The sequence below is a fragment of the Gambusia affinis genome, linkage group LG18 (genome assembly GCF_019740435.1).
Source record: "Gambusia affinis linkage group LG18, SWU_Gaff_1.0, whole genome shotgun sequence".
NCBI lineage: Eukaryota > Metazoa > Chordata > Actinopteri > Cyprinodontiformes > Poeciliidae > Gambusia > Gambusia affinis.
In genome coordinates, this window is record NC_057885.1 from 15,926,070 (window position 1) to 15,950,962 (window position 24,893).

The 24,893-nt window shown below is 41.5% G+C and overlaps 1 protein-coding gene across 10 annotated transcripts in view; it reads right to left on the reverse strand.

The window, feature by feature from the left end:
• The window catches only part of ppargc1a (peroxisome proliferator-activated receptor gamma, coactivator 1 alpha), a 310,153-nt gene that overhangs the window by 12,450 nt on the left and 272,810 nt on the right, over positions 1 to 24,893 (reverse strand). For 3 of the 10 annotated variants that reach the window (XM_044097169.1, XM_044097171.1, XM_044097173.1), the window contains exons 3-8: positions 12,268 to 12,462; positions 10,724 to 10,849; positions 7,369 to 8,701; positions 6,330 to 6,375; positions 6,056 to 6,129; positions 1,394 to 2,618 (exon numbers count right to left, since the gene is read on the reverse strand). In XM_044097169.1, coding sequence (XP_043953104.1) covers positions 1,394 to 2,618; positions 6,056 to 6,129; positions 6,330 to 6,375; positions 7,369 to 8,701; positions 10,724 to 10,849; positions 12,268 to 12,462 — 2,999 coding nt within the window. Of the gene's footprint in view, positions 1 to 1,393; positions 2,619 to 6,055; positions 6,130 to 6,329; positions 6,376 to 7,368; positions 8,702 to 10,723; positions 10,850 to 12,267; positions 12,463 to 15,220; positions 15,264 to 24,893 lie in introns of all 10 variants that reach the window. The other 7 variants (XM_044097170.1, XM_044097172.1, XM_044097176.1 and 4 more) reach the window with 4 other exon arrangements.

Below are 24,893 nucleotides of genomic sequence, written 5' to 3' on the forward strand. Positions count from 1 at the left end.
GAAACATGGGTAACGTAGTTCTCACAGAGGGTTATGATGATGGGGATCTCTTTTGAGAGAGGGTGTTGAGACCGTATTCTCACAGACTGGATTTGGCTTTTATCTCCGGGGATGTAAAAGAGAAAGGTTTTTGCCACGCAATAAAAACAACAGCTGCCTCTTAAAACAATAGACCTGGCATCAGATGGAATGAAAAAAAAAAATTTATATATATATATATAAATAAATTCATGAAAAATATGAGCAGGGAGAGATAGTGTGTAAAGAGGGAGTGTACGAGAGAGAATCAAATAAAGATGAAAACTCATTCTCTTGATAAGTCCAGAGCACCTTTCATGTTGTCATTCCATTCATTTTTGTGACTCTGTTTAGTGAGACGTTTTAACTGATATTTAAAAATCAGATCCAAGAAGAACCTACTAGTTAGTTGGTTTTTCAGTAGCTTTCTCAACAACACCGAGGTGCTATGTCATGAAACTAAATCACAAGCTGATGGTAAAATCTCAGTTTTCTATCTTGGCTGAGGAGCTGAAGAATTTGTTAAAAAATAAATAACTTAAGCCGACACAAAGCATGCGTCATCAGTAGGCTCACACCAGAAAATGTCCCCAGACAAGAGTAAGAGACTTTATCATGAAGTTATGGCAATCTGATCCAATATTGATATTAGAATTGGATGGGATGTTATTTTTTATTAGCCTCAAGTCACAGAACCACACTTCATGATACTTTGTTGGTGCATGTTATATTGTAGTTAATTTTACTCTGCAATATGAATGAGCCAGACACTCAACACTACCACAGGGTGAATGGGTGAATGACTGACCATAGTGTAAAGTGATTTGGAGTCCCTTGGACTACAAAAAGCACAACACCACCACAGTTCATTTATATGGAAATTAAAAACAAAAACTGAATCTACTTAAGTCTCTACAAAACAAAAAGCCAGTGTTACAAGAAGACTTTCTTTGATGTCCGTCAGATAGAGCTCTTTACAATCCTGGATGACAGGCTTTATTGTTTTGCCAAAGCGTAGTATTAAAGAGTAACATAACAGAAATAATTATGCCTCTGCCAGAACTCAAAATCAGGGGGAAAAAGAAACAAATCTATAAGTGCTCAAATTTAAGTCTTACATAAAGATCAATTTTAAAAGGTTTGGAAATATAGGTGTATACAAGACTTTTTAAAATTTGTATTAAAAATTTTAAGACAATGTGGCACTTTGGGTTTGCTTAAATGTGCCACATCATTACCATTTGATGGTCAGAATCCTGGATACAGACTATGTTTAAAATGGCTACTTTTCCTTCAACAAGGAATGAAGAAAATTGGTTGAGTGACTTTCAAATGTTTCAACTTTTAAGAAGATGGAAACTGAGAAACAACTTACCAAGAGGAGGGACGTCTGTCTGGTGAGCTGGACAGAGAGCGCCTGCGGTATCGTGATGAGGAGCTGCGGGAGCCGGAGTGGGACCGTGAACGGGAACGGGACCCACTGCTGGCCCAGCAGAACGGTCGAGTAGGTGACAGGAGAAGGGAGGACGGTGGGGAGACAGAGCCTCGTGAAGGGGAGCAAGTGGATGGTGGGGAACAGGAGGGAGAACGGGGAGAGCAATCAAAGAGTAGGTCCAGAGGGGTGCCCTCCCATGGAAAGATGAAGCGACTCTCACGGCCATCATCCAGCTCCAGCTCATCATGAAAGGACAGAAACCCTGGGTGCAGGTAGCTGGATCCGGACAGTCTCTGGGAGTAAAAGTCAATCTCTCTCCCCTCAGGGGATTGGAGTGTTGTAGGCTTGTTTGGTTTACTGCTATCATCTCTCTCCTGCTCACCCTGAGTATAGAGGGCTTGTAGGGGAGGGCCAAAGTGCTTGTTGAGTTCTGCTCTGATTTCCTGGTCGCACAGGGGCTTCCGGCTGGTGGCAGAAAGTTGCAGTTGGTCCCTAACAGCAGTGCTCCCCTGTGTGGGTATCTGAGTGGTTTGTGGAAGGGTACGCTCCCCTAAGCCCCTAACATGGCAAGCATCTCCATCCACGGGGACAAATTTCTGCTCTTTAGTCAAATGACTAAATGAGGATGATGATGTAGAACAAGAAGATGATAGAAACGATGTTGACATGACTGAGTCCATACATTCGACATGCCTGTTCTCCACCTTGCCAGTGGAGGTGGCACCTGGGGTGAATGTCATTTCCAAAGATGTAGCCATGGAAACAGCGGATATGCCCCCATCCATCTTACAAGCAGCCAGTGCCTGGCAATAGTCATGGTCGCTGTGGCCATCCTGCCCAGCGGCCCGCTTGTTGTTGCCAGTGCTGCAGTGCCCCTCAAGGCCGCCCCCCAGTGCACATTGAGCGATGGCGTAAGGGAGGGCGGTGGATGCTTTGCTTAGCTGCGCATAGAGCTCAGACTGTTCGGGACCCTTCCTGGCAGGGCCCCTGGCTGAGGCTGAGGCACCTGGGGCCGGGGCCAAAGCGCCGGCACCCAACTCACTCAGCCTGGCTCTTTTGCACGTCAAGGCCGAGGAGCAACACGAGGACAACTTGGTTTTCAGAGATGCTTTGAAAGGATTCTCTTGACTGGCTTTGTGTGGGGGCGTGGTAGGTGGTGTCAGACCTGAGAGGGCAAGGAAGACAGACAGAGTGGTTGGGTGGGTGTAATGAAATGCAAATCATATTGTAATCCTCACCAGGCACCACTCCCTCCCTTCATGTCTCACTCACTCATCTATAAACTCCCAGGTCAGTTTATAGACAGTGGACACAGATACATGTCTGATTAAAATATTCACTTTCACTTGGTCTAATCCTATTTTATTGCAATCTTGACAGATTAATGTAATGCTCTGTGTAACTTAATATGGATGTCTTGCCATTCTCCTTGTCTCCGACCTTGAAAAGATCCATTTTCATGTAAAAAACAATCTTGCCCACAAGAAATTTAATGCATCTAATGGAAAATATAAAAACCCATACAAGAAGTCACTGAGGTCAAAAAGACCCCTCACTAAAATGACGTTACACATGTTTCGAGTTTACCCTTCAATACAGTTTGGAGGACAATGAACATCACTTTCTTTTATGCACATTTTGGCATTCTTCGAGATGTCCAAATGGCAAGACGCTACGTCGTTGAGGCAATAGAGGAAGTGATGGTTGGGTTGACATTCTTTTCTACTGCTCGTACCCAACACTCCCCCACCGCTCCCCTTTTCCTCCTACAGATTTACAACCAGACAGATGGCAGTTATATGAGAAGTCCTGAGATGAGCCCACTTTATAGCTTTGTTACTGCGCTCGCACAAACAGACACTGCCATTACTTTCGTTCCCTTCATTCCCGCCTCCTTTTTCAGTCTCCTTCTTTCTCTAGTTCAGTCTTTTCCGTCTTCCTTGTGTCTGCCATCTTCCGCTAGATCAATCTCCATTTCCCTCCCTTCTCTGTCATTCTTCATCTTCCTCTGTTTCTGTCTCACACAGAACAAATGTGCCCACACACACAGGCGCACTTGTCACTAACAGTCTCTCACTGGAGTCAAACTCAGGCACTTTGAAACACCTACACTCTTTCCACCAATCCTTGTTTGCCATTCCTATACAGCACGTCATGCTTCCCCTACCAGTGGATTCCTATCAAATGACTGCTATTAGTATCAAATCCAGTGTTAGAGTATGCACCAGTTAGATGTCTTGTTGAAAAGAAGGTAGGAGCTGGAGACAAAAGTGAGAGTGTTTTTAAAGTAGTGTTCTGTGTTTGGGAGCTAGGCAACTATCAACGTCCTAAGTGTCTATATATGATTTCAGACTGAAAGCACCCATGCTCTCCACGGGCCTTCATCATGCATGAAATCACCATCTTTCACTGCAAAAAAGCTCACACTCAGTCAGATTGGAATGACAGCATCTAAAAAGAAAGGATTCAAACTAATACTCTCTAACAAACGATTGAGCTCCTTAGAGAACTGTTGTTTTTAAAGTCACGTTGTTTTGAATACAGTAAAGTTTGTGATTGTAACTCCACCAAATATGAAGCAATTTTTGTGATTCTAAATACCTTTGGAAGTACAGGGAGAACAGAGAGTAGGTGTTAGAGAATGACAGAAAAACTTCTGCTTCACCAATGAAGCACCATCTGTCCAAACCAATTTCTGCATGGGATCGTAAACTAGGAGCCATTAGCAATGGGGTGCCAGAAATAAATCAAAGCTACACAAATATGTGCCTCTCAGTCAAACCTGCTAATGATGGATGATTTGTGGGACACAAACACCAATCATGCAGAGAGTGGTGAAACAATTATGAAATAAGTGAGCGAGACTGGCAAGAAAGCCGTAAATCGCAAGGAGACCACAAAGCCGACATTAACTCCAGGCTTAAAGAGTTGATCCCGAAGTAAACTATGCAACTAGCGACATATATAACAGTTATATGTCTTGTTATACAGTAAAGAAAGACATCACAGCAGTGCAAAGTACAGCTTTTAGTTGGATGAGATTAGACCTGAAAACTAGGACCCTAGGGGGGTCTTCACTGCCTTTTTCTGGTCTACAGAGTAGCTTTCCGAGAAGGGTCAAACAACCATGCTGACTGCAAATGTTTTTATTTGATTTGAAATGTGAAAATAACAATTTTATTCTTTGCAACATCAACGTCAAGTTTTTTAGTAGTTCTCCGAATATTGCATCAGTGCCTAGTTGTTTTGCTGTGAAAGTGGAAGCATGTACCCATCTAAACTCTCTCTGATTATCTGTAACACCACCATTATCTCTATTGTGGTGGAATGCTACTCTACATCTGCAAGGCACATGTATGAGCTTACACTCGTGCTTCACTGGGATCTACATCCATCTGTCTCATATACCAGCTAATCTCTAACTACGAAATGGGCCTCAGTAACCCTGAGCTTTCCGGACTAATGACTTTTCCTGCTAATATTCAATCTCAAAATTTGCACGGGACTTAAAAAGAGAGTCAGGTGAAGGGCTTTATTTTAATAATGGCTGTAAAAAAATGATGTGTGGAACGCAATGACCGTACATATTTGGCTGCGGGTCAACAAATTTGCCCACGTGCAATAAAATGAGAGGAAATATTAACTGAGCTTGATTGCTGCCAGAGCTTAAGGACTCTTGCCCTTATGGTCCCTCTAGGTCTCCATGGAAATCACATTTGACCCTGAGAGCTTATCTACACAAAGGGTTAAACAACACTTGAAACCAGAGCCAGAAAAACACACCTCTCGGGGGGTGAAGAGGTTAAATTACTGTCCCCTGCAAGTAGAAGGTCCAATGGACACACATAAGGCTAATACAAGGATCACTTTCTCTGCTTGTAAATGAATATCTAAGGGGACCAGTGTGAGAGGCTAAAGGGCAATCCTTTTTATTTTTACTGACCTTAGATAATTAATCTCAGATAATTGTGTGGTTGTTACTAAAACCATTCCAATAACCTGATAAAGAAATGAATGACTCCCAGTTTGGCAGCATTACTTTGATTTTATTGCAACTGAACGATGCCAAACAACGCTTCCGGCAATGAGACACAAATGTCCCAAAAATATAACAGAACCACGAACTTTGACTCCCAAAGAGTTTGCTTGTTGTTTATGTTGCTTAATGCATGCATTTCAATTTCCAGCTTTATGCTGTTAAGGCAAAGGTTTTTACACCCCATGAACATTTTAATGTGTTATCATGTTCCAGCAATACTTTATGGGGTTAAAATACTTTTGCAAGGCACTTAATATTGTTCAAGATAATATTAGAATCAGATAATGAAAAAGCATACAACACCTTCAGATAAAAAAAGAGGGCTAGGGAGGTTTTAGCTAATAAATCATGCAGAGATTTGAAAGACAATCAATACTTGTGCCTATAAAAAGACTTTCTTTGTCTTTCACCTTGAACTTTAATCTGTGTCGGAGCTATCAAAGACAACAAGAAAAGCTACTATTAACCCCTCTCTATCTGTAAGACGCTTGACAAGAATTAGTACTATTGGTGGTTTATCTAATAGTCAAATATATTTTAGGTAAGCAGAAAAACATGCTCACCTGGGGTTCCAGCAATCTCCACACTTAATGTGCGTTCAATGGTTTTGTTCTCAAAGGGTGATCCTTTGTGGTCACTGAAAGACAAAACAAATCCAATAATTTAGAACCACAGATGAAAGACTGAAGTTTTCTGTGATCTAAAAAATGGAAATGAGTCACAGAAAATGCCTCAGCTTGAATTCTAATTTCTATAATTTCTTTTGGCTTTGTCTTTGTGTTCTAATTTGTTGCTGCTTTTTAGCCTAGAATAATTGGAAAAACTTCACACACTTACTTTGGAGACTCTGGGGTCAAAGGAAGTGGCAAGGTGGTTGGTTTGGCTGCAGAACACAAAGGAGCATGGGTAATTATTGATCTAGGTATGACAATCACGGCAGAAGAGACAAGGTCCATATTCTGCAACATTTAATCTCAAATTGGTGCAACAAATACAATTATTACTACAAAAAACACCCATCTCTGCTTCAATTGATGTTATGCTTTTTAAATTGACCCCATTTTAACAATTTACTCTCTTTGAATGTCTATCTATCTATCTATCTATCTATCTATCTATCTATCTATCTATCTATCTATCTATCTATCTATCTATCTATCTATCTATCTATCTATCTATCTATCTATCTATCTATCTATCTATCTATCTATCTATATATATATGTACTATTTAATCTGTGAGGCAGGATGGAGTGATGGCATCTACACACAAACAGATTGTGTTTGACAACACACAGATCGTAATGGAGTAAAAAACATACAGAGACAATGCTACAAACAAAACACGTGACAGTGGGTGAGCCCCTCCCTGGATAAGAAAAATAAAGTCATGATTGCATGCACCAACAGCAGAGGAAGGGGAAAAAAGAAAGAAAGGAGAGTCAAGGAAGCTTGTGCAGTTGCCCGAGGCTTTGGCCGACTTGTGCTCCAGCTAAGAGAATGTGGCTTTGGTGGCACGATGCTAAACAGCAGCGTCCGGGTATTTGAGTCTAAATGTACATATTCTGCACGCTCAGCTCAATCAGCCAAAGGTAGTTCAAGAACTGACTTATTATAAACAGGATGTACAGCAGCAAGACAAGGCTCACCCCTTCTCCCATTTTTTTCTCCCTAAGATGCCTCTGGGACTAGCAAAAGCATTGGCGAGCAGGCTGTTTCAGTCATTGGTGTTTGTGTCCTCTGTTAGATTTAAATTAGACTACAGGTTAGTTATGAAATCAAACTCGGAAGTGGTTAGAGCAGCAGAAGGAGAAGAAAGAGCAGGAGATCATAAGGCCAGAGGTGGGGCAGGGAGGGGGGGATGCAGTCATGATTACCTAACAACAGGTGGCCCTGGTCATCGGGGTGCTCGCTGAGTGCCTGCCTGTGTGGGGGCCCTTGCCCTTGTATGATGCAGGGAAGGGAGGGCTCTGCAATGCTAGTATCTGGGAGGAGAGGGCTTGGTGGGCCTTGTGAGAGCACCACGGCAGGGCTGCCTATGACATGGTTATCATCATCATCAACAACAACACCATCACCATCATCATCATGGTCAACATCCTCCCCAAAGCCTCTCTGATCTGGCCACCCCAGCTCTTGTCCAAAGCCCAAATCTAGATCTGGATTTGGCTGATTAACCCAGCTCTGTAGGTACAAGGTAGTAGGTGACAATGGGGGTCCGGAATTAGTTTCCTCAGCCTGGTTTATATAAGCAGCAATATCTTTATCCTCCTTCTCTTGTGCTTTGAACAAAGTCTTTGCTGGGCTCTTTGACCTCTTACTTGCCGATTTGCTTCTAGCCCTACCTGAAGGAGTAATTGAGAGTTGGTGTAGTTGGGCCAGAAATTGAGTGGGCCTCTGTTTGGAGGTGAGTAGCTGGCTAAGTATAGGGTGTCCCGGCTTAACATCTCTTTTCTTAATCTTTACCGTAATGTGCCTTTGTGGCACACTGCTGGCACCGCCGCTGCTGCTACGTCCTTGTCTGCCAAAGCCTTGCCTAGACTGAGTGGTGCCTGCAGCCTCTCGGCAATGCTCACAGCTGTGACTCACCTCTCGGGGAGGGAGGGAATAAGAATGCATATACCTAATGAACCTAGCGGCGGCCAGGCGGCCAACATCGCCTGGCGGCCTTCCTTCTTCAGTGGGCGGCCCGTGCTCCTGTTTGGGGCGAGCATGGCCGCAGGTGTAGGTTCTGCGACCAACAGGGACAGAGGCACCCTTCGAATCCTCAACCCCGTCATCGTGAGAGCAACGCTGCCACTTCCCAGCCCCATGACCAGCCACAATACACTCGCCAGCAGCCCGGCTCTCACCTCGCTGGTGATGCTGCTGCGGCGACTGCTGCTGCTGCTGTTGTGATGACACAGCCGACTTCTTCTTGGAGCTGGTGGACGAAGAGGAGGAAGAAGTGGAAGACAGGGAGGAGAACGAGGAGGTGGATGACGAGGATGGCGACGAGGACGAGGATGAGGCAGAGGCACTGAGACCCAGGCTACTCTTGTCCCTGCTACTGGGACCCCCCCAGGCGCTCTTGGCATCGCTGGCTTTGGTGTGTAGCAGGATGTCATCAGTGGCTGTTAGGTATTTGAGCAGCTCAGTGCAAGGTCGCCTCACCGGGCGGTTCTGTTGTCCGGAGCCCCCTCTTGCTTTGCTGTGCCAGGGGCTCTCCGTCTGAGCAAAACAGAAAAAAAGTAATACACTCACTAAGTTTGCCTATCTTTGTTACAGACTGCTGACCCACATTTTAAAATACTTTGTGAATTAATTTAAATTTAACTTTTCCCATTTTATTATATCACAAACACAAACTGCAATGTACTTTTACTGAAATAATGACAGACCAGCACCAAAAGGCTCATAATTGTGAAATGGAAAGGACCTGCCATGCATTTGCAGTTATACCCCAGAGTAAATGCTTTCTAGAACCATTGTCTCCTGCGATTACAAATCCAGTCTTGCTAGACAGATCATTCTGTCACATTTGTTATTGCAAAACAGTTCAAGCTCAGTTTACAGATGGAAAGCATCTCTAAACATCCCTGTTCAACTCCTCCCACATATCCTGAACTGGACTTAGATCTCAATACATGAAAATGCTTTGATCTAAACAAGAGGCACTCAAGTGTAGTCATCGAGAGGTACTGTCTATGTCTTCCTTCATGAACACACCTTAATCAGATGAATGGCTTATTACTAGGCCTTCGCAGAGCTGATTGGCATGGTGATGAGGGATTTAAGCCATTTGTATCAGGTGTGATGGAGCAGGGACAGTTGAAGGACGATAGTGCTCAAGGACTGAACTTAGGCACCCTGATCTATATCACCACATTGTGGTTCTGGATGTATGTTTGGGGTTGCTGTTCTACCCTCTAAGTGGTTCTCTATGATTTCCTATATTTCGCCTCATCCATTTTTCTATCAGCTCTGACCATCCAGCTCTACTTGAATAAAAAAAACAAAAACATTTCCACAGCGTAATGCTGCTATTGCTATGTTGTGTTAAGGGCAATGCTACATGTTTGTTTTACATCACTGCTGGTATTTTATAAATAAGTTCAGTTTTTCAGGTGGCTGTGTCCCCTACACAGGTTGTGGAAACCTGCAAATGGGTTTTCTTATAAGTTTCTTTAAAAGGGGCTTTCTTCTTAGTTTGTATATGTCTTCCACATAAAATTCCAGTAAAAAACTAACAAAAAAGTCCAAGGGTGTGAAACGTCAAAATATAATAAGTTCAAGCTTTGCGACTATTTCTCTAAGGTATGGTATACTTAGCTAACTAGTTATTTGGCAAAAGTATAAGAGCAAAAAAAGAGATGGGGCAAGACAGTAAGACTGACAAGTGAGTAACAACCACAGTGCAGCATTGGTCCAGAAGTCTCAAAGGTGATGGCGGGAGGGCTTTCTGCCCATCATCCTAATTGGTAGGCCCCCCTAAGCATCACCACGTCACTCTGTATGCACACCATGTCCTCCGGGAGTCCTCTATCTGCTCCAGAAAGAGATGACTCAAAGGCAAGGTATGAAAATAGACTCAAATAAAGAAGATTGACTCACTCGACATGGAAATATTGTCCACAGATCACACACTAATCAGTCTGCTATTTATCTACCACAGACTATGATCTGATGCCCATATTTTTTTTACTAGTTTGGACATTTTAGAGATTAAAAATTTTAATTTTAAACATGGAAAAGTGAGAGTTGTTTTATCCTCATCCACAGTCGTATAATGATTCGGATAACTGATATAACCAAATTATCACTCATTATATGATCCAAAAACAAAAAGTTTTAGGATCATATATTGAGTTAGATTTTTTTTATCCTGTCATTTGAAGACATCAATCTCACAAGAGTGCCAGTTTGTCTTTCTGGGGTTTTTTTTTAGCAGGCACTATACCAAGGCGTGTAAGTGTTGGAGCTAATGAGTCAACAGTGCTGATGCCTCACATGGAAAGCCCAACAGCAATCAGCCTGTTTTCAATATGAGCTCGGCCTCCTGGGATAGTAGGCTCCTAAACCAGTAGCCTAACATCTTCTAAAGCGGCCACCGTAACAGAAAACATGTGAAAGGGACAGACAGGGACCAGAATCAGAAAAAAATATGTTGTGCACAAGTCTGAAAGAGAAAAACAGCAGAAAGCCAATATGTGGATTTTATGTTTGCGTGTGTGTGTCTGTGTGTGTCCCCACCTTGACGACGGCAGGTGGTGGTCTGATCCGGTGGTTGCTGCTGGCTGCATGGTTCTGTGCCTTGCCACCTGTGTATTGATTATAGCTGAGCTGGGAGTTTGCGGGCGCCAGAAGGAGCTTCTTCAGCTGCAAATGGACCCAAACGGAACCAGAATGAAGGGAGAAGAAGGAGAAAGAGAGAGAGAGACAGAGGCAGACATAGCGGGTTATGCAAACGACCATTTTCCTTTCAATTACACAGCCTGGGTCCAGTAAATGTGCAATCAGTGGATTGATGTTACATTGAACAAATAAAAAGATTATGTTGATGACACATTTTAAAGCCCAGATAGTTGTAAGGAGTTTATAGTATGTGACATAACAACAACAGAGTACTTTTCTTTTCTCGTGCAGGTGTTTTGGTGTCCGAATAAACAGGCTGTTCTAATGTGATTGAATAAACACACCCAGGCATTTACCTAAAGGTCATTTGGAAGGGGACCAGCATGGAATAAATTTAACCATAACACAAAATAACATAACATTTTCGGTTGAAAGCATAAAAGACTGGTCATGAGTGCAAATTACAGGCAGATAAACATTCTTCATGTGCAAAAGTTTGGATTATTTTTCTCCAGTAAATGCATGTTTGAGGATTAGCTAGAAAATATGATATGGGATTGATTTCTGCTTTAACTTATTTCCAAAATGTAACCACTCCACTAATAGTCCTTTAGCTGTTTGTCAGTCACTGGAGTGACAATGTGTGAATCATAGGATTCACACATTGAACAGCGACAACAATAGCATTAGTATGTAATTTGCACTAAGCAGGAAAGATGCTTACTCATTTTTTTCTTCTCACTGAACACATGAACATTTAACAAAGTTTATCTTTAACACCGATTCTAGCAGACAAATGACCACCTTTGGAGTTCAAACTTGCTAAAAGATCCTACCAGGTATCTGTAATGTACTAGCAAAATGTAAATAATCTTTATTATCTTCGTTTCTATCTATTTTCCAAGCTAGTAGACCACATTTTTCTGGGCTAATGTTTTAAATATTCACATTTTAATTCATGCGGTATTTGTTCGTGGATAAATACAAAAGTGATTGTGAACTCTAGCTACACAGTGGAACCTGCAGGCTACGAGGAAGGATGGGTGAATGGACGCAAGGATGGATGGAAAGTCAAATGGATGGATGGATAGATGGACTGATCGGTAGGCAGATGCAAAAATATAGGGATTGGTAAGTGAACAAAAAAGGGATGAATGAATGGATACAACAAATGTGGCATTTGTGTGGATGGATGGATGGATGGATGGATGGGCAATCAGTTGGATGGGATCAAAAGAAGAAGAAATAAAGTCTAGAACTACAACCAGTTGTCTGTACTCTATTCCAACATATAGCTAGACATGACAGGAAACCTATTTTTAAAAATCTCAAACATTACTAGGCTATTTCACGGCTACGAAAGAACCCTGGTACTCAAAATTAATATAACTGAAAAAAAAAAACTGCACTTCAGAATGAAAACAAGTTCAAGATTGTTTTACCAAAGAAGGCTCCTCAGGCTCTGGGGTGTGAGGTGAGGGGTCTGGGGAGGAGGGACAGCTCCGGTCACTGGCATTGGTCACGTCCCCATCTGCCAGGGCCTCAAACGAAGGCAATCCGTCCTCATCCACCGGGATGCTGTCCAGGGTCTCTGTAAGCACTGCCAGTAAGTTGGCCTCATTTTCTTCATCTATCTTCTTAGAAAGGGGGAAAAGGAAGAAGGCAGGGACAAAACACAGAAAGATAAGAAATATAGGGCATGTTAGTCAAGAGAAGTTGCATCTATTTAATTTTTTTTTCTTTAGAGTGGGGTAAAGGCATCAGTTGCATGCACTTAGGCTTTCACTGTTAATATCTTTTGCAACAGCTGCTTTATTCTGGCAGGATTCAGAGCAACAAAATCTCCCTGCGTGCATGTGATTCAAGTGTGTCCTCATATTTTAAGCAAGCAGCTTACTGGACCAAAATAATATGTCCAAGAGAGAAACCTTTACTGGGACTGACAGAAAGAAGACAGGGTTTTGGTTCTGGTCTAGAGAGCTTTAGTGCTGCAAAGGAACAAATAAGCAGAAGTGGTCCCCACTCTTTCTAGAAAATACAGAATTGAATTACAACAAAGTTGCAAGCGACCTTCAAATGCTAAACAAACAGTGTTAAGCTTAAACTGTTTTGACAGTAGAATACTCAAGGAATTACAATTAATGTTTCTCGAAAAATAGAGCTTTTTTTTCCACTCTGATCTGCTTTGACCAAGGGTGTATACAGAATGATTTTAAAAGGTGTGGCCAGGTTTTTATATTACCATGATGAATGTTAGAGTGGGCAATTATTCTTGATACATGCTGTGAAACAAATGACAAACACGAGTAAGTAACTTAGATTGAATTCATTTTTTATATATAATGTCAATTCACATGATGTTATCTTGAAGAAGTTCAAAAGTCACTTCAATCTAATCACAAATGAATTCCTACTTGTTCTAGTAATCAAACATTGATTTAAGTTCAGTTCATTATTCAAATTACATATAATTGAAATAATTCAAAGGAAATCTATCTAAAGAAACCAGCAGATTACATGGAGTCATTAACCTGCAGCCCTTATAAGTCAATAGAGTAAATAAGTACTTATTTGCTTATTAATTCAATGAATAAATAAGTAAATGTTAACAGTAGAGATGCATAGAAAAAATGTCATGTAACAGTTAGAAAACTTAGAAATCCAGTCTATTCCTGATCAGTGAATGCACCATAACAAAGTGCCACTAGGTCCTGCGACCCAGAAAAAAAATTGGTCATTTTCAGAGTCAAAAGTTTAAAAATAAAGTGAAAAGAAGCACAAAAGCTGTAAGAAACTATTAAGAATGTAGGTTATTGATTCTGGCTGTTAGAACACAAAGCAAGTCTTTGTTGACAGCTGGTTGTTTCATTTCTTTAACATTTTTTGTCGTGCTTTGGTATATGAAAAAGAGCCTGCATTAGGCTATTCAGTTAAATTGACCCGGCGCTGACTTATACGTATAACTGTCAACCTCCATCTGTCATGAAACACAATGGATTTGGACAAGCTGGATGCTTTTTTAAAATCCCTCAGTTAAGTTAGGAGCCAAAACTCTCAAACCTTGTCAAGTGCCACTGCTAGTACATAGTACCCAGTAGAAGTTTAGGTATCAGCCATATTGTTAGAACATTTTTGTTCAGAAAATATTCAAAGGTGTAATTCAGTAAATAATATTTCAAAAATCCCAGAGTAGTATTTACTGAACTGGCCCTTGTTATAAAAGGTCTTAAAACCACTGGCATACACAAAGGCTGATATTTGCAATAAGTTTTGCTCATCCTTAATTTGAGATGCTAAAGACAGATTAAAATGTCAACTTCAAATCTTTTAAACTGGTCTGTTTTAAAGCAATTAGAGTTAAACACACTCATATTGGAAAACTGCCTGTGGTCCTACTATAAACAATAATTTCTATAATGACTATAAATAAATAAATAGAGACTTTAAAGATAAATTGGAATGAGCTAAAACCAATATTGACATATTATATTGATATCTAGCCAGCAATGGACCACTGTGATGGGGTGGGTACTGACTTCCTACCTAATACTCACCCCTCTCTGCTGCAACAAACATATGACATCAATTTCATCATTACAGCATGATTATTATCACAGCTTAAATTGTGATGAATGTGAAACTGACTCTTATCAAGTGGATGCAGAATAAGAAATATAAGACAGAAAATGTGTAAAATATGCAGATTCCTATTAACAGTGATAGGAGTGGAGCTTATCTGAAAGTAGAGTAAGTGTGTTTGTGTGTGTGTCCATTGCCCTGTCTTGTTTACAACCAGTGCAAGTTCCAGGGCCACAAAATCCCAGGGCGTTGGGGGTGGGAGGAGACTTCAAGAGAATGGAAAGATAAACAGCATTTTTGCCCTGGGACAGTCTGTTGTCAGCTGTATGGGAACAAATCCCTTTATGCAGGATTATCGTCACTCGTGACGACTTGTGGCCATCGCTACACCACAGGGATAGGTGGGGCAGTAGGTTTTCATAAGCAAAATTGGAATTTTACAAAGCAGTACCAAGGCAATGTTACTAATCAGAAAGCAGACTAAATTATACACACATCTTTACTACTCTCTGTATTACTTAACGTTATTATTCAGAAGCTCATTGAGCAAATCTTTTCCTAACAACATAAACAGTCAGTTATTATTAAAAAATGATAGAGAGGACATATTTCACAGAGATAACATGGTGTACTGGGGCCATGCTGCATTGGCAAGCTAATGCCTTGCAGGAAATTGCTCTGTATGAGGTGGCATGCTGTTTAATTACTTGCAAGAAGCTTTAAAATTCACTGTGCTGGAACACAGTGCTACCGAATCCCTCACCATTTCTCCTGATCCCCAAATCATTACCTGAGCACTAAGCGAGCCGGTATTACCTGCTGATAAGGCCCGGGCCTCGGCTTAGTCCAAACAGACATCCTAGTGCGAGAAATAAAAATTTAGAATCATTTTAGATGATCACAAATGGGTCTTTAATGAGCCAGCCATCTGGTTAGTCCATACTCATCAACCATCCAATCAACTGTGTATTTAGGTGCAGCTTTATCCACCTCTTTCTTCCTACTTAAACCTATAAATCTGCATTCTACAACAACAAAAAAAAAAAAAATTGCAGTCACATTAAAAGCTGGGGTGTGTAAGCTTCAGTATGCCACGCTTTTAGAAAGGAGCTCTGCAATTTGTACAGGCTGCGGCTGGCTCAAATGTTTTTTTTGTTGTTTTTTTTAGCTCAATGCTGTTTGAAAAACCTCCACCGAATTTGCAGTCTCCCACAGGCATCATGTATCCCCAAAAGATAACTCAGAAGGGACTCTCTTATTCAGAGAGACACACTTGTAAAAAGCCTGAGTTGAGATGATCAGGCAGCAGCGCGTTCGCGGTTGCTCTCGTGGAGGCACTCGCGGGGCCAAGTGGGGATTTGAGAAACTGGGGTGAGGAGCAAACCACAGTGATAGTTTCTACCTAAGAGAGAAAATGATCTAATACCTATGTCCAGGAGGGCAAGTCTTTCCAAACCAGATTAGGGACCACAACATACAGTTTCAAACCAAATTCAGTCTTCCAATAAGTAATCTGTAATTTTTTGGGCATTAGGTAAAAAAAACCCAACAACAACAACAAAAAAAACAACAAACAAACAAAAGAAAAACGACAAAATAACCTGCCAACCAGCTGACATCCATTCATATTGATCACTACAGCAGCAGCTGCTGAGAGGAAGAGAGGAAAGGACAAACAAAGAGCGGAGAGGGAAAAATTGTCTCTGTGAAAGCACTTTCTTGGCCATCTAGGCTTAATGGACCCCACAGAATTAAAGAGATCTTAACAATCCTGGGCTAATTGTGGGATCACTATATATTAACCCTGCTCCATTTCTAAAGGGTGCCATTTTGAAGTAGTTTTACTCCAAATGCCTCAATTAGCCATAAAACACACTGGCAAAAGCTGGCAAAAAACCCTCATCCCCCACCACCACCACCACCCAATCTTCCCCCACATCAGAGAGAAAAGAAAGCCAACCCCAGTTTGTTCATTATTAGGTGAGGCCCTTTTGTTATCTGGCAGCCTGTCTTTCAGATTGCCCTTGCCTTTTACTCTTTTATTGGGTCCTACAGCGCAGCATTGTGTTCTAGGAGACTCTATTCATAGGGCTGATAACGGAAGGTGAAGGTGATATTTTAGCACACACTCACTTTCTGAACACAGAGATAAAATAGAAAAATTAGACCTACTTAAAATTTTTGGGGAATTCCAAACCTCTGAGTAAACTCAACAATTTTTCTACCTACCATTTGTGCATAAAAATTCTGAAAAATGATCCCAGATGTTCTTCAGCACACATACCCTTATCACTGAGCGAGACTCCAAAGGTGACAGACATGTCTAACGTGGAACAGCAAAGAATTTCCCTGATGTTTATTTATCATTAGCTCTCTATTGTGCACAGCTTTGGAAAAAGTTTTCAATGCACTTGAGCTTTCCTACATATTGTCACATTGCAGCCACAAACTTCAATTCATGTATTGGAAATTTTGTGTGATGAATCAAAACCATGGCAGGGAAGTTCATCTTCCTGACTGGCAGTGACCCAAAACATATAGCAATGGAGAATCTGTTGGAAACGTGAAAACTGGTTTGCACATGATCTCCATCTAATCTGACTGAGCGTGAGTAATATTGTAATGAAGAATGGACACTTGATTGAGTACATGGGATGGTTTTTGAGTTGGTCTATCATAAAAAATAATAATTAAAATATATTTAAGCTTGCGGTGTTAACATGACATTTGTGAAAAAAGTTCAACGTACATGAACCCTTTTTTGAGGCACTTTCCATGTGCCTAACCAACCACAAATTTGTGCACCACTCATACATTTATGCGTTCCAAATGACCTTGTTCTGCATCCGCTCAGTTTCTATTTCCGCTCACCCTTGTTCCTTCATATTTCCAAAGCTAAGAGGTTAAACAACAAGTCAGACCTTCTAATAAGGGCACAATCAAAAAATCTGGTGGGGAAACTGAGGAGGTCATATGTGTGTGCGGCAAGTGGGGCACGAGTATCAAGTCATCACATCTTTACTCTGCCAAGACAAGCAGCCCTGTATTTGATAAACAAATAATGTCATTTTGTGTTATTACCCTCAGCCCCCTGATTTCAGAGGAAATAAATCAACGTCAGCCGTGCTGTTAAGGCGTTAGTCAGGCCTGACACGTCGGCCGGTCACACAGGCACAACATATGGTGGCGAGGAAGGAGGGAGGAGATGGAAAGTGGGAGGGGAAGGGGTGAGGTACGGCACGATGCGTGGCGGAGAGACAAATCATGGCAGCCGCCAGAGACGTCTGGTCATTTAGCATGAGCTTACTGAGATGGAGAGAGGGTGATTATGGCCTATGCGGGGCGGTGAAACCATACATAACACTGTTAAGTTTTTCTCTGAGTGTGAATGTGTCTACTGCGTGTGTATGTGTGTGTATGGGATGAAGAGAGAAATAGCAGTGGAACAATCTAAGACTGTTCCAAATCATAAAACTAAATGTTAAACCTCCATTGTGGTGAGCGTTGTGAATGGCTCACAGGATGTAAACGTGAGCTGGAGACTCTTGTCATTTTCCTTGTGACTCTAAAGCCAATATAGCATCTTATTTTGAAATTATTTCCTAAGTAAATGATCCTTTGGACAAATTTTCTATGTTCTTGACACACCAGTTACAACATTGATGGGAAAACGAGTATTTTTTCATGAATAGAACATAAAGCCTTCATTGAAATAAATAATCACTGGCTTTCAAGCAGCTGTGTTTAGCTGTATATCTTTCCCATTTTAAGCCAATGATCAAACTGTCGCTGATCATTAACTTTGTGCAGGTGTTTTTCCCATAGAAAGTACCCCTGCCTCAGTGCTTTTCTGTTGATGGTTGTTTCTTTGACAGACACAGCTAATTACGCAGCTATAGCTGTCAATGTGCTTTTGATGCTCTGTCTGGTAATCATTTCAATACAAACTAGTCTTGGACCAATGTTGTTGTGAGGTTGTTTTTCAGTCCTTTTTATTTTCTCAATGTCCATCTGGTTGAAGCAGATGGAAATGTGTACCTCAACTGGGTACCTGCGTACCTTGCCTGGGTACGCTGCTGCGTGCTCGGTTCAACGCGTCAACAATAAACCTAGCTTCAGCAGTTCCTACCAGATCCAGGTTCTGAGTTGAAATTGCTAAAGTGTCAAAGTTATCCAATCGCTATCCGCGGTTCTGAACTGCTTTGAAGCTCCTCTGTTGCGAGGATGGTTATGCTGTAAAGTTAAATTATCATGAGCTTCATTATTTGGGAAAAAAAGGGCCGGTCATTCTATACACCGTGAAAAAAAAAACCCCAGAATTTTGGGAGGAGAAGTCCCTCTCTAACTGCAAGATGAGCTTGCTCACCAAGAACGATTGTGTCAAAGTCGACAACTCAATGGAATCAACTTAAATAATGTTTTCTTTCTGGATTTGAATATGACTGGGTTGCATTTAAAATAATTGGATTAACTTAAATTGACTTTAAACTCAGATCCTGTATGACCTGATATGGATAAAGTATATTGAGATTACATCTGTGGCGAAGTGGGAGTATCAAAATAAATTTAATTCAGTTTGAAATTTCAACAGTTTCATATCTGTTTTCTGCATCTGCAGAAGTTGCCAGCTTCAAATCCAGGTACAATATCTCTGTTTGGAAATTGATGTAGGTCATAAATCAATGGGATGATGACTAGAATTGTCAGTGACGACTGGGACATGTGGATGCAGAGATCTCCTGTGGGAAACATTTGGGATTGTTACAGCATGGTGAGATGAGCTGACAAGGGAAAAGAGAGAGGAAAATGATGTGAGAGTGAGCCGAGGGGAGAAGGAGAACTGTTGTTGCGCTTGCTGACACAGGCCAGATCCAATTGAGACACCTACTCAAGGGATGTTGGCAATGCTGCTCTCTCTAGTTTTCATTTAACCAGTGACAAACCACCTGAACTCCATCACCAATCTGTTGAGATCTGAAGAGACTACCACAGATGCCTTTTCTGTATAACAAAAATTGTCCAGTTGCTTATGAGACTTCTTATAGACAGAACAAGGAGATTAGAATCTATGGAAGTAGATTAAGGGCACAGTGTATAGATCCAGAAAAAAATACACTAACTTCTGACCAAACAGAGAATGAATCACCTGCAGCAGTCTTTGTAGGAACACATGTTATCAGACAGCTTATCCAAATAGCTGATAAGCTCACAGGTTGTTGAATATCCTGGTAAAATCTCTATCTATACTCTCTACCCAAGATGCCGTTGTTTTCCTCTTCCAGCCGTTTAACAGATGGTCCAAGCAACCGTTTGCTAACACCAATCAAATCACACAGAATCATAATGACTGGACACGCTCTCCTTTGTTTTGGCAGCCACTTCCCAATCGGCTTGGCATGAGGAAACCCTGATTGCTGTGATTGCTCCGACTGTGGCTCGCTCTGACGGCCACAGCAGGAGGGGTGAGGAAAAACAGAGATTTGGATTCTCAAATAAAGAATATTCAGCTAGATGCAGAGTTGGGATGAAGAATGGTGCTTCCCTCTGCTTCTACCCCCCAAGCCCCCACTTTCCTAATGGCATGCAAATAGCTATTTGCTTAAGTCGGCAGCTCTGAATGTGCACTTCTAAGCAAGGGGCCTTTGAACCGACTGTTACACTGCTGATAATGTGTCGGAAGAACACAGGGAGGGGGACAGATTAAGCCCAGAGAGAAAGAGAGGAAAAATAAAAATAGAGCACAGAGACAGTTTCTGCTGTCCGTCTTTTTGCTATATTTTCTGGCCAGATCACCAGTCTGTCATTAGCAGCCAAGTGTAGCTATCCATAAAACAATTACACATGGACACACACAGAGAAAGACTGGTCATTTTGATTTTGACATTTACGTAGATCTCCTACAGGACTAAAATGGACCAGAATTTCTCGGCATTATCTGCAGCTGACACCATTTTCACACACACATACGCACAGATACCTGCACAATGCGGCTCCTGACCTTTCGGGCCTTGCCAAGCTCATCGAGGGTTTGCAGTGTTTCATTTGTCAAAGTAATGTCTTTCTCGGAGCGTTGCCAATGTGAGGGAAAACCCGGACGAAGTGGACAAGACACAGCAGTCGATGGCGCTTCAGACAATAGACACATAAAGAGCTCTTTCTTTCTGCATCACCATTTCAATAAACACTTTTACCAGCATGTACATTTGACTCTGGGACTTGCTATACAAATTTAAGTCAATTTGATTCCTTTATATTGAATTTGTTCCTCGGTGCTTCTGGATTCAGACAGGAGACGGCAATGACGCCTTTCCTTGCACATCTTCAAATGCCATCTGTTTCCTGGATTCTCGTGGCTGAACAAAGAGTCGACTTCACAAGAACTTTGTGCGAAAGGGATGCACGAGTTGTTACACAGAGAAAGAAAAACATCAAAGGAACAGTAGACATAAGTCGATGCAATCCCTGCTCGACTATATGAGGCAGGGATACTATGAGAACAGATGAAGGAGCCTCTTGTTGTAAGAGCTTCACTGAACGTTGAGACCTGAATTCTGCTGTAATCTGGGATCCATTTGGTTATTTTGCCTTTATGAGGAAAATGTTTGCTTTTTACAGCTTCCAACTTATACACCACAGCTCCACACCCAACAGGACGCTTGATGACAAGTGTCAAACACTCAAAATCTCTTCCACTTTGAGTTTTTATTGGACAGAGCCTGCTGGACTTAAAGTGGTCTTCTGGAAGGACCCAATCAACAAGTAATTTGAGAGATTTCCTGAGTTGAACACAACTGATGGGGTCCTTAACTCCCCAAAGAAAGAAACAATACTAACAACTGCTCCAAAGTGTAGTCTTCTAGAAACCAAAACAATATATTTTTTAAAATCCAACTAGTTTCTGCATCTATCATGACAGGATCTCATTGAAAACCTTCGTTATTGTTATATTATGTATAATAACGTGTTTATAAATTAATGCTTTCTGGTTCAAAGTGAAAGTAATGGGGTTTTTTTCTCTCTGGTGTGAGAACATACCCATGAAAGCTTTCACTTTAGCCTTCAGGAGCTACTGATTAGGGGCAAGTGAGTCATCCAAGCATCAACTCTCTCATGCAGCAGCAGAGCCTAAGAGAGCCTCTTGAACTATTTGAGGCCGGTACAGACTTAAATGCTTCAGGAGAGGGGGTGAGGGGATAAGCTGGAGATAGAGGCATACAGTCCACATTATGAAGCTTAGCTCGAATAAGGTGAGTATTGTTTTTTTAGTTTGTTTTTTCAAGCAATTTAGTCCTTCTTGTGCACAGTCCTGGACTGTCATGAGCAAAAGGGAAGCAAGATCAATGTAAGTAGTAAAAATGGATTATTAAACATTAATTTCATTAATAACTTTCTCCAACTAAACCTACCTCTAACTGCCAAATACTTTTAAAAATATGTTTTTTTTTATTCTACTCCCTACAAAAACAACACAATTAGAAGTGCACTGCTATGAAAATGTGAGAGATGATATTTTGATAACCACACCACCACTGATATTGAATCATTGCTTTAGATAAACTTCCCAACTATACTGCACTGCAACGCTATCACAAGCCCAAACAAATACCACATGGCAATGTGCCTGCTGAAACACATACACAAACAGCAGCAAGGTGGAAATAAACATTGTTTAATATTGGCCCAGTTTTACCTATAGGACTGATGCTTTACATTAAAAAAATGAGAGATACCGGCCGATGCCAATGTAAATACTATGCATGGTGTATCTCTAGCCACAACATTTCTAGTCAAAGGGACTTCTTATGCCTTAATCTGCATTGCTGCGCTCAATGGAAACCATCTTAGCACTACTGCAGAAGCTGTAGAAGCAGTTCTTCTTATCATCACTTTTAGAGATACAGCCAATCAGCACCAAGGAAAATATATAGTGCTCCTAGATTGGCTGCTTTGAGAATGCCAGTAGCATGACAAGTAGCACTGCGCCTAGCTATTTCAGGTTCCCAAGCTAATTTTCCTTTTAAATATTTCAGCTATGTGCAGCAAAGAAAATCTGTTAATAGGTGAATCTACAAATAGGTTGGGCTCCATTGTGTAAAAGCATCATAAACAACACAAATGTAAAAGTATCAATTCCAAGCACAGCTGTGCCAAGTACTGGAGATGGTGAATTAGTTTCATAATTTCATACAGCAGTTGGAAAACTAGGAATATTTCTCTGTTTTTTTAAGAATCTAATCAGAATTTGATTACTTACACTGATCAAACCTGAACTTGATTAGAGAAAATCAAGCGTGAAAAGACATAAACCAAACATTTCCATAGCTTTCTTGGCTTTAGGAACATCTTCAAATAAGACAAGTCCAAAAAAGCACAACTGTGAGACCAGTACTGAATACTAAATGTTTAAATTCGTTAGTTAGTTGGCTTTCGCATTAAAAAAAACAAACAAAAATTTCATCTTTTCTTCTGATCAGAATTTCATTTATTGTCTTGCCTCGTGAGTCGGCTTCATCCTTACCCCTCCAATCTGTTATAATAAAAGGTTTCTGGAAAATGTATTGGATATTCTCAGAATATGACAGAATACTGGAAAAGAAAGCCTGGTCAGTGCTTATTAATCACTGCCACAGTATACACACACACCCACCCACAAGTGGGATTGATGTGTATTTTACTCCTAAAAGACTGTGTTTCACCATGAAGAACTGAGCCCTCTGACAGAGAGCTCCACTTAACTCTCCCCTTTCCTCACTGCATAATTTCACCGGACTGTGATTGTTTTCAAAAGACAACTTATGGCTTTCGCTGTGGCCTTTTTACACCTTTACTTTTTATCAGTGCATTTCATCTTTCAGCTGACACCAACCATCTGTCCAATGCATTGGGAGCACTACACGACAGCATTCTAGGAACTGCTTTTACCGTACTATTAAATAATTCATGGAAGGTGAGTCTTACTGCTCAGCGTCATTACAACATGTATGTGTTTGTGGTGAGCAATAGTTGTGCTGCGGTGGTGCTGGTGGTGGCGAGGAAGGGGGGATTATTGGCTTAGTGTTTTGGCCAGGTTAAATTGAAACAGGCCTGAAAGGCTCTTAGTGGAGATTACCCTAGGTACTAAAAATAATAATTTTGTCCTAACTCCCCCTCCCACCTCGACACACACAAGCAAATACGTCTAGCCAGAAAAGCATCTGATCTTTGTATCAGTTACGTAAAGGCGCACACGATAATGCAGAAGTTGGCGGCTCCAATGCGATGACAGGGAATGGTATTCACTGAGGGGGGCATGGGATCAGCTGGGGCAGCAACACCAAACATGCGTCAATCAGCAGCAGAGGCCCACTGGGATCAAGTGTGTGAGGGAACAAGACAGGCAGCCAAACAGCAATCGTCAGACTCAGAGATGTTTCCTTGCTCCTTTTCCAAACATTCCCCAGGGGTTAGGGGGATCTTTTTAGTTTTGTTATTTTGGCCACATTCAACTCTCTGTTTACTATCTTCTTTATTTTTTTTTCCCTCCAATGCTTTCTTCTTCCTTCCAGCCGTCCTTTCCAGAAGCGACATTTGTGGGCCAGAATATATTTGTTTAGCCTCTGCCGCTCCAAACTTCCCATCAGCCAAGAACAAATGCTTTGCCTCGGGAGCGGGAAGACAGAGAGAATGGAGGGAGAAGGGAGCCCACAGCAGGTTGGGAGCTCTTGTTGTGGAGTGGATCTGACAGACGCTCCGAGATGACACGGGCTTGGACAGCCCACGTCTTGCATCCCTCGCTACTATACATCTGCGCCCATTTGTCTGCACTTCCCTCTCATTTGTGCGTCCCAAAACAGCATGGCTGCTGGTCTGAAAGCTGGGCTTGACAGTGATGGAGGATTTCCTCCATCAGACAGTGCAAACAATGCATCAGTGCAGTAAAAAACTGCGGGGAACCTGAGATCAGGAAAGTATGGTGCATTCTAATAAGACTCACTTGAGAAAATTATATTATACAGTAGAATATGATAATTCATATACCCTTTTGCTGGAGCGGTGAACTGGTGCGGGTGGCGCACTCTCAAATGTCAGCATAAATTTGCAAAATGAACGCGAGTGGCGTGCAGCAGGGGAGTAGAAGCAGGGACAGGAAGGGGTTTCTGCCGGGTTGCATGTGTGTTTTTGGAAGTGTGTGTGTCTTTCAGCTCACAGGAGTATGTCGCCAACAAGTGTTTGAGCTAATCTACGCCTGCTTGTCTCTACAAGAGAGGCAGCAATGCTGGAGGAAAAACGTTCATGCCAGCTTGTTCTACCACAACCAGCAAGCTCGGTTAATCAATCCACCCTGGGACAGTTCTATTAAAACCACCTCCAGAAGAAAACACTCTAGGTGTCTTCATTTTGTATGAATTCACAATACATAGACCTAGTAGTTAAAGTTCATGCTTAATGTTTCTGCTCTGGACAGTTATTTACAGATGACTGATGATCGTTGACCATACAATGAGAAGTA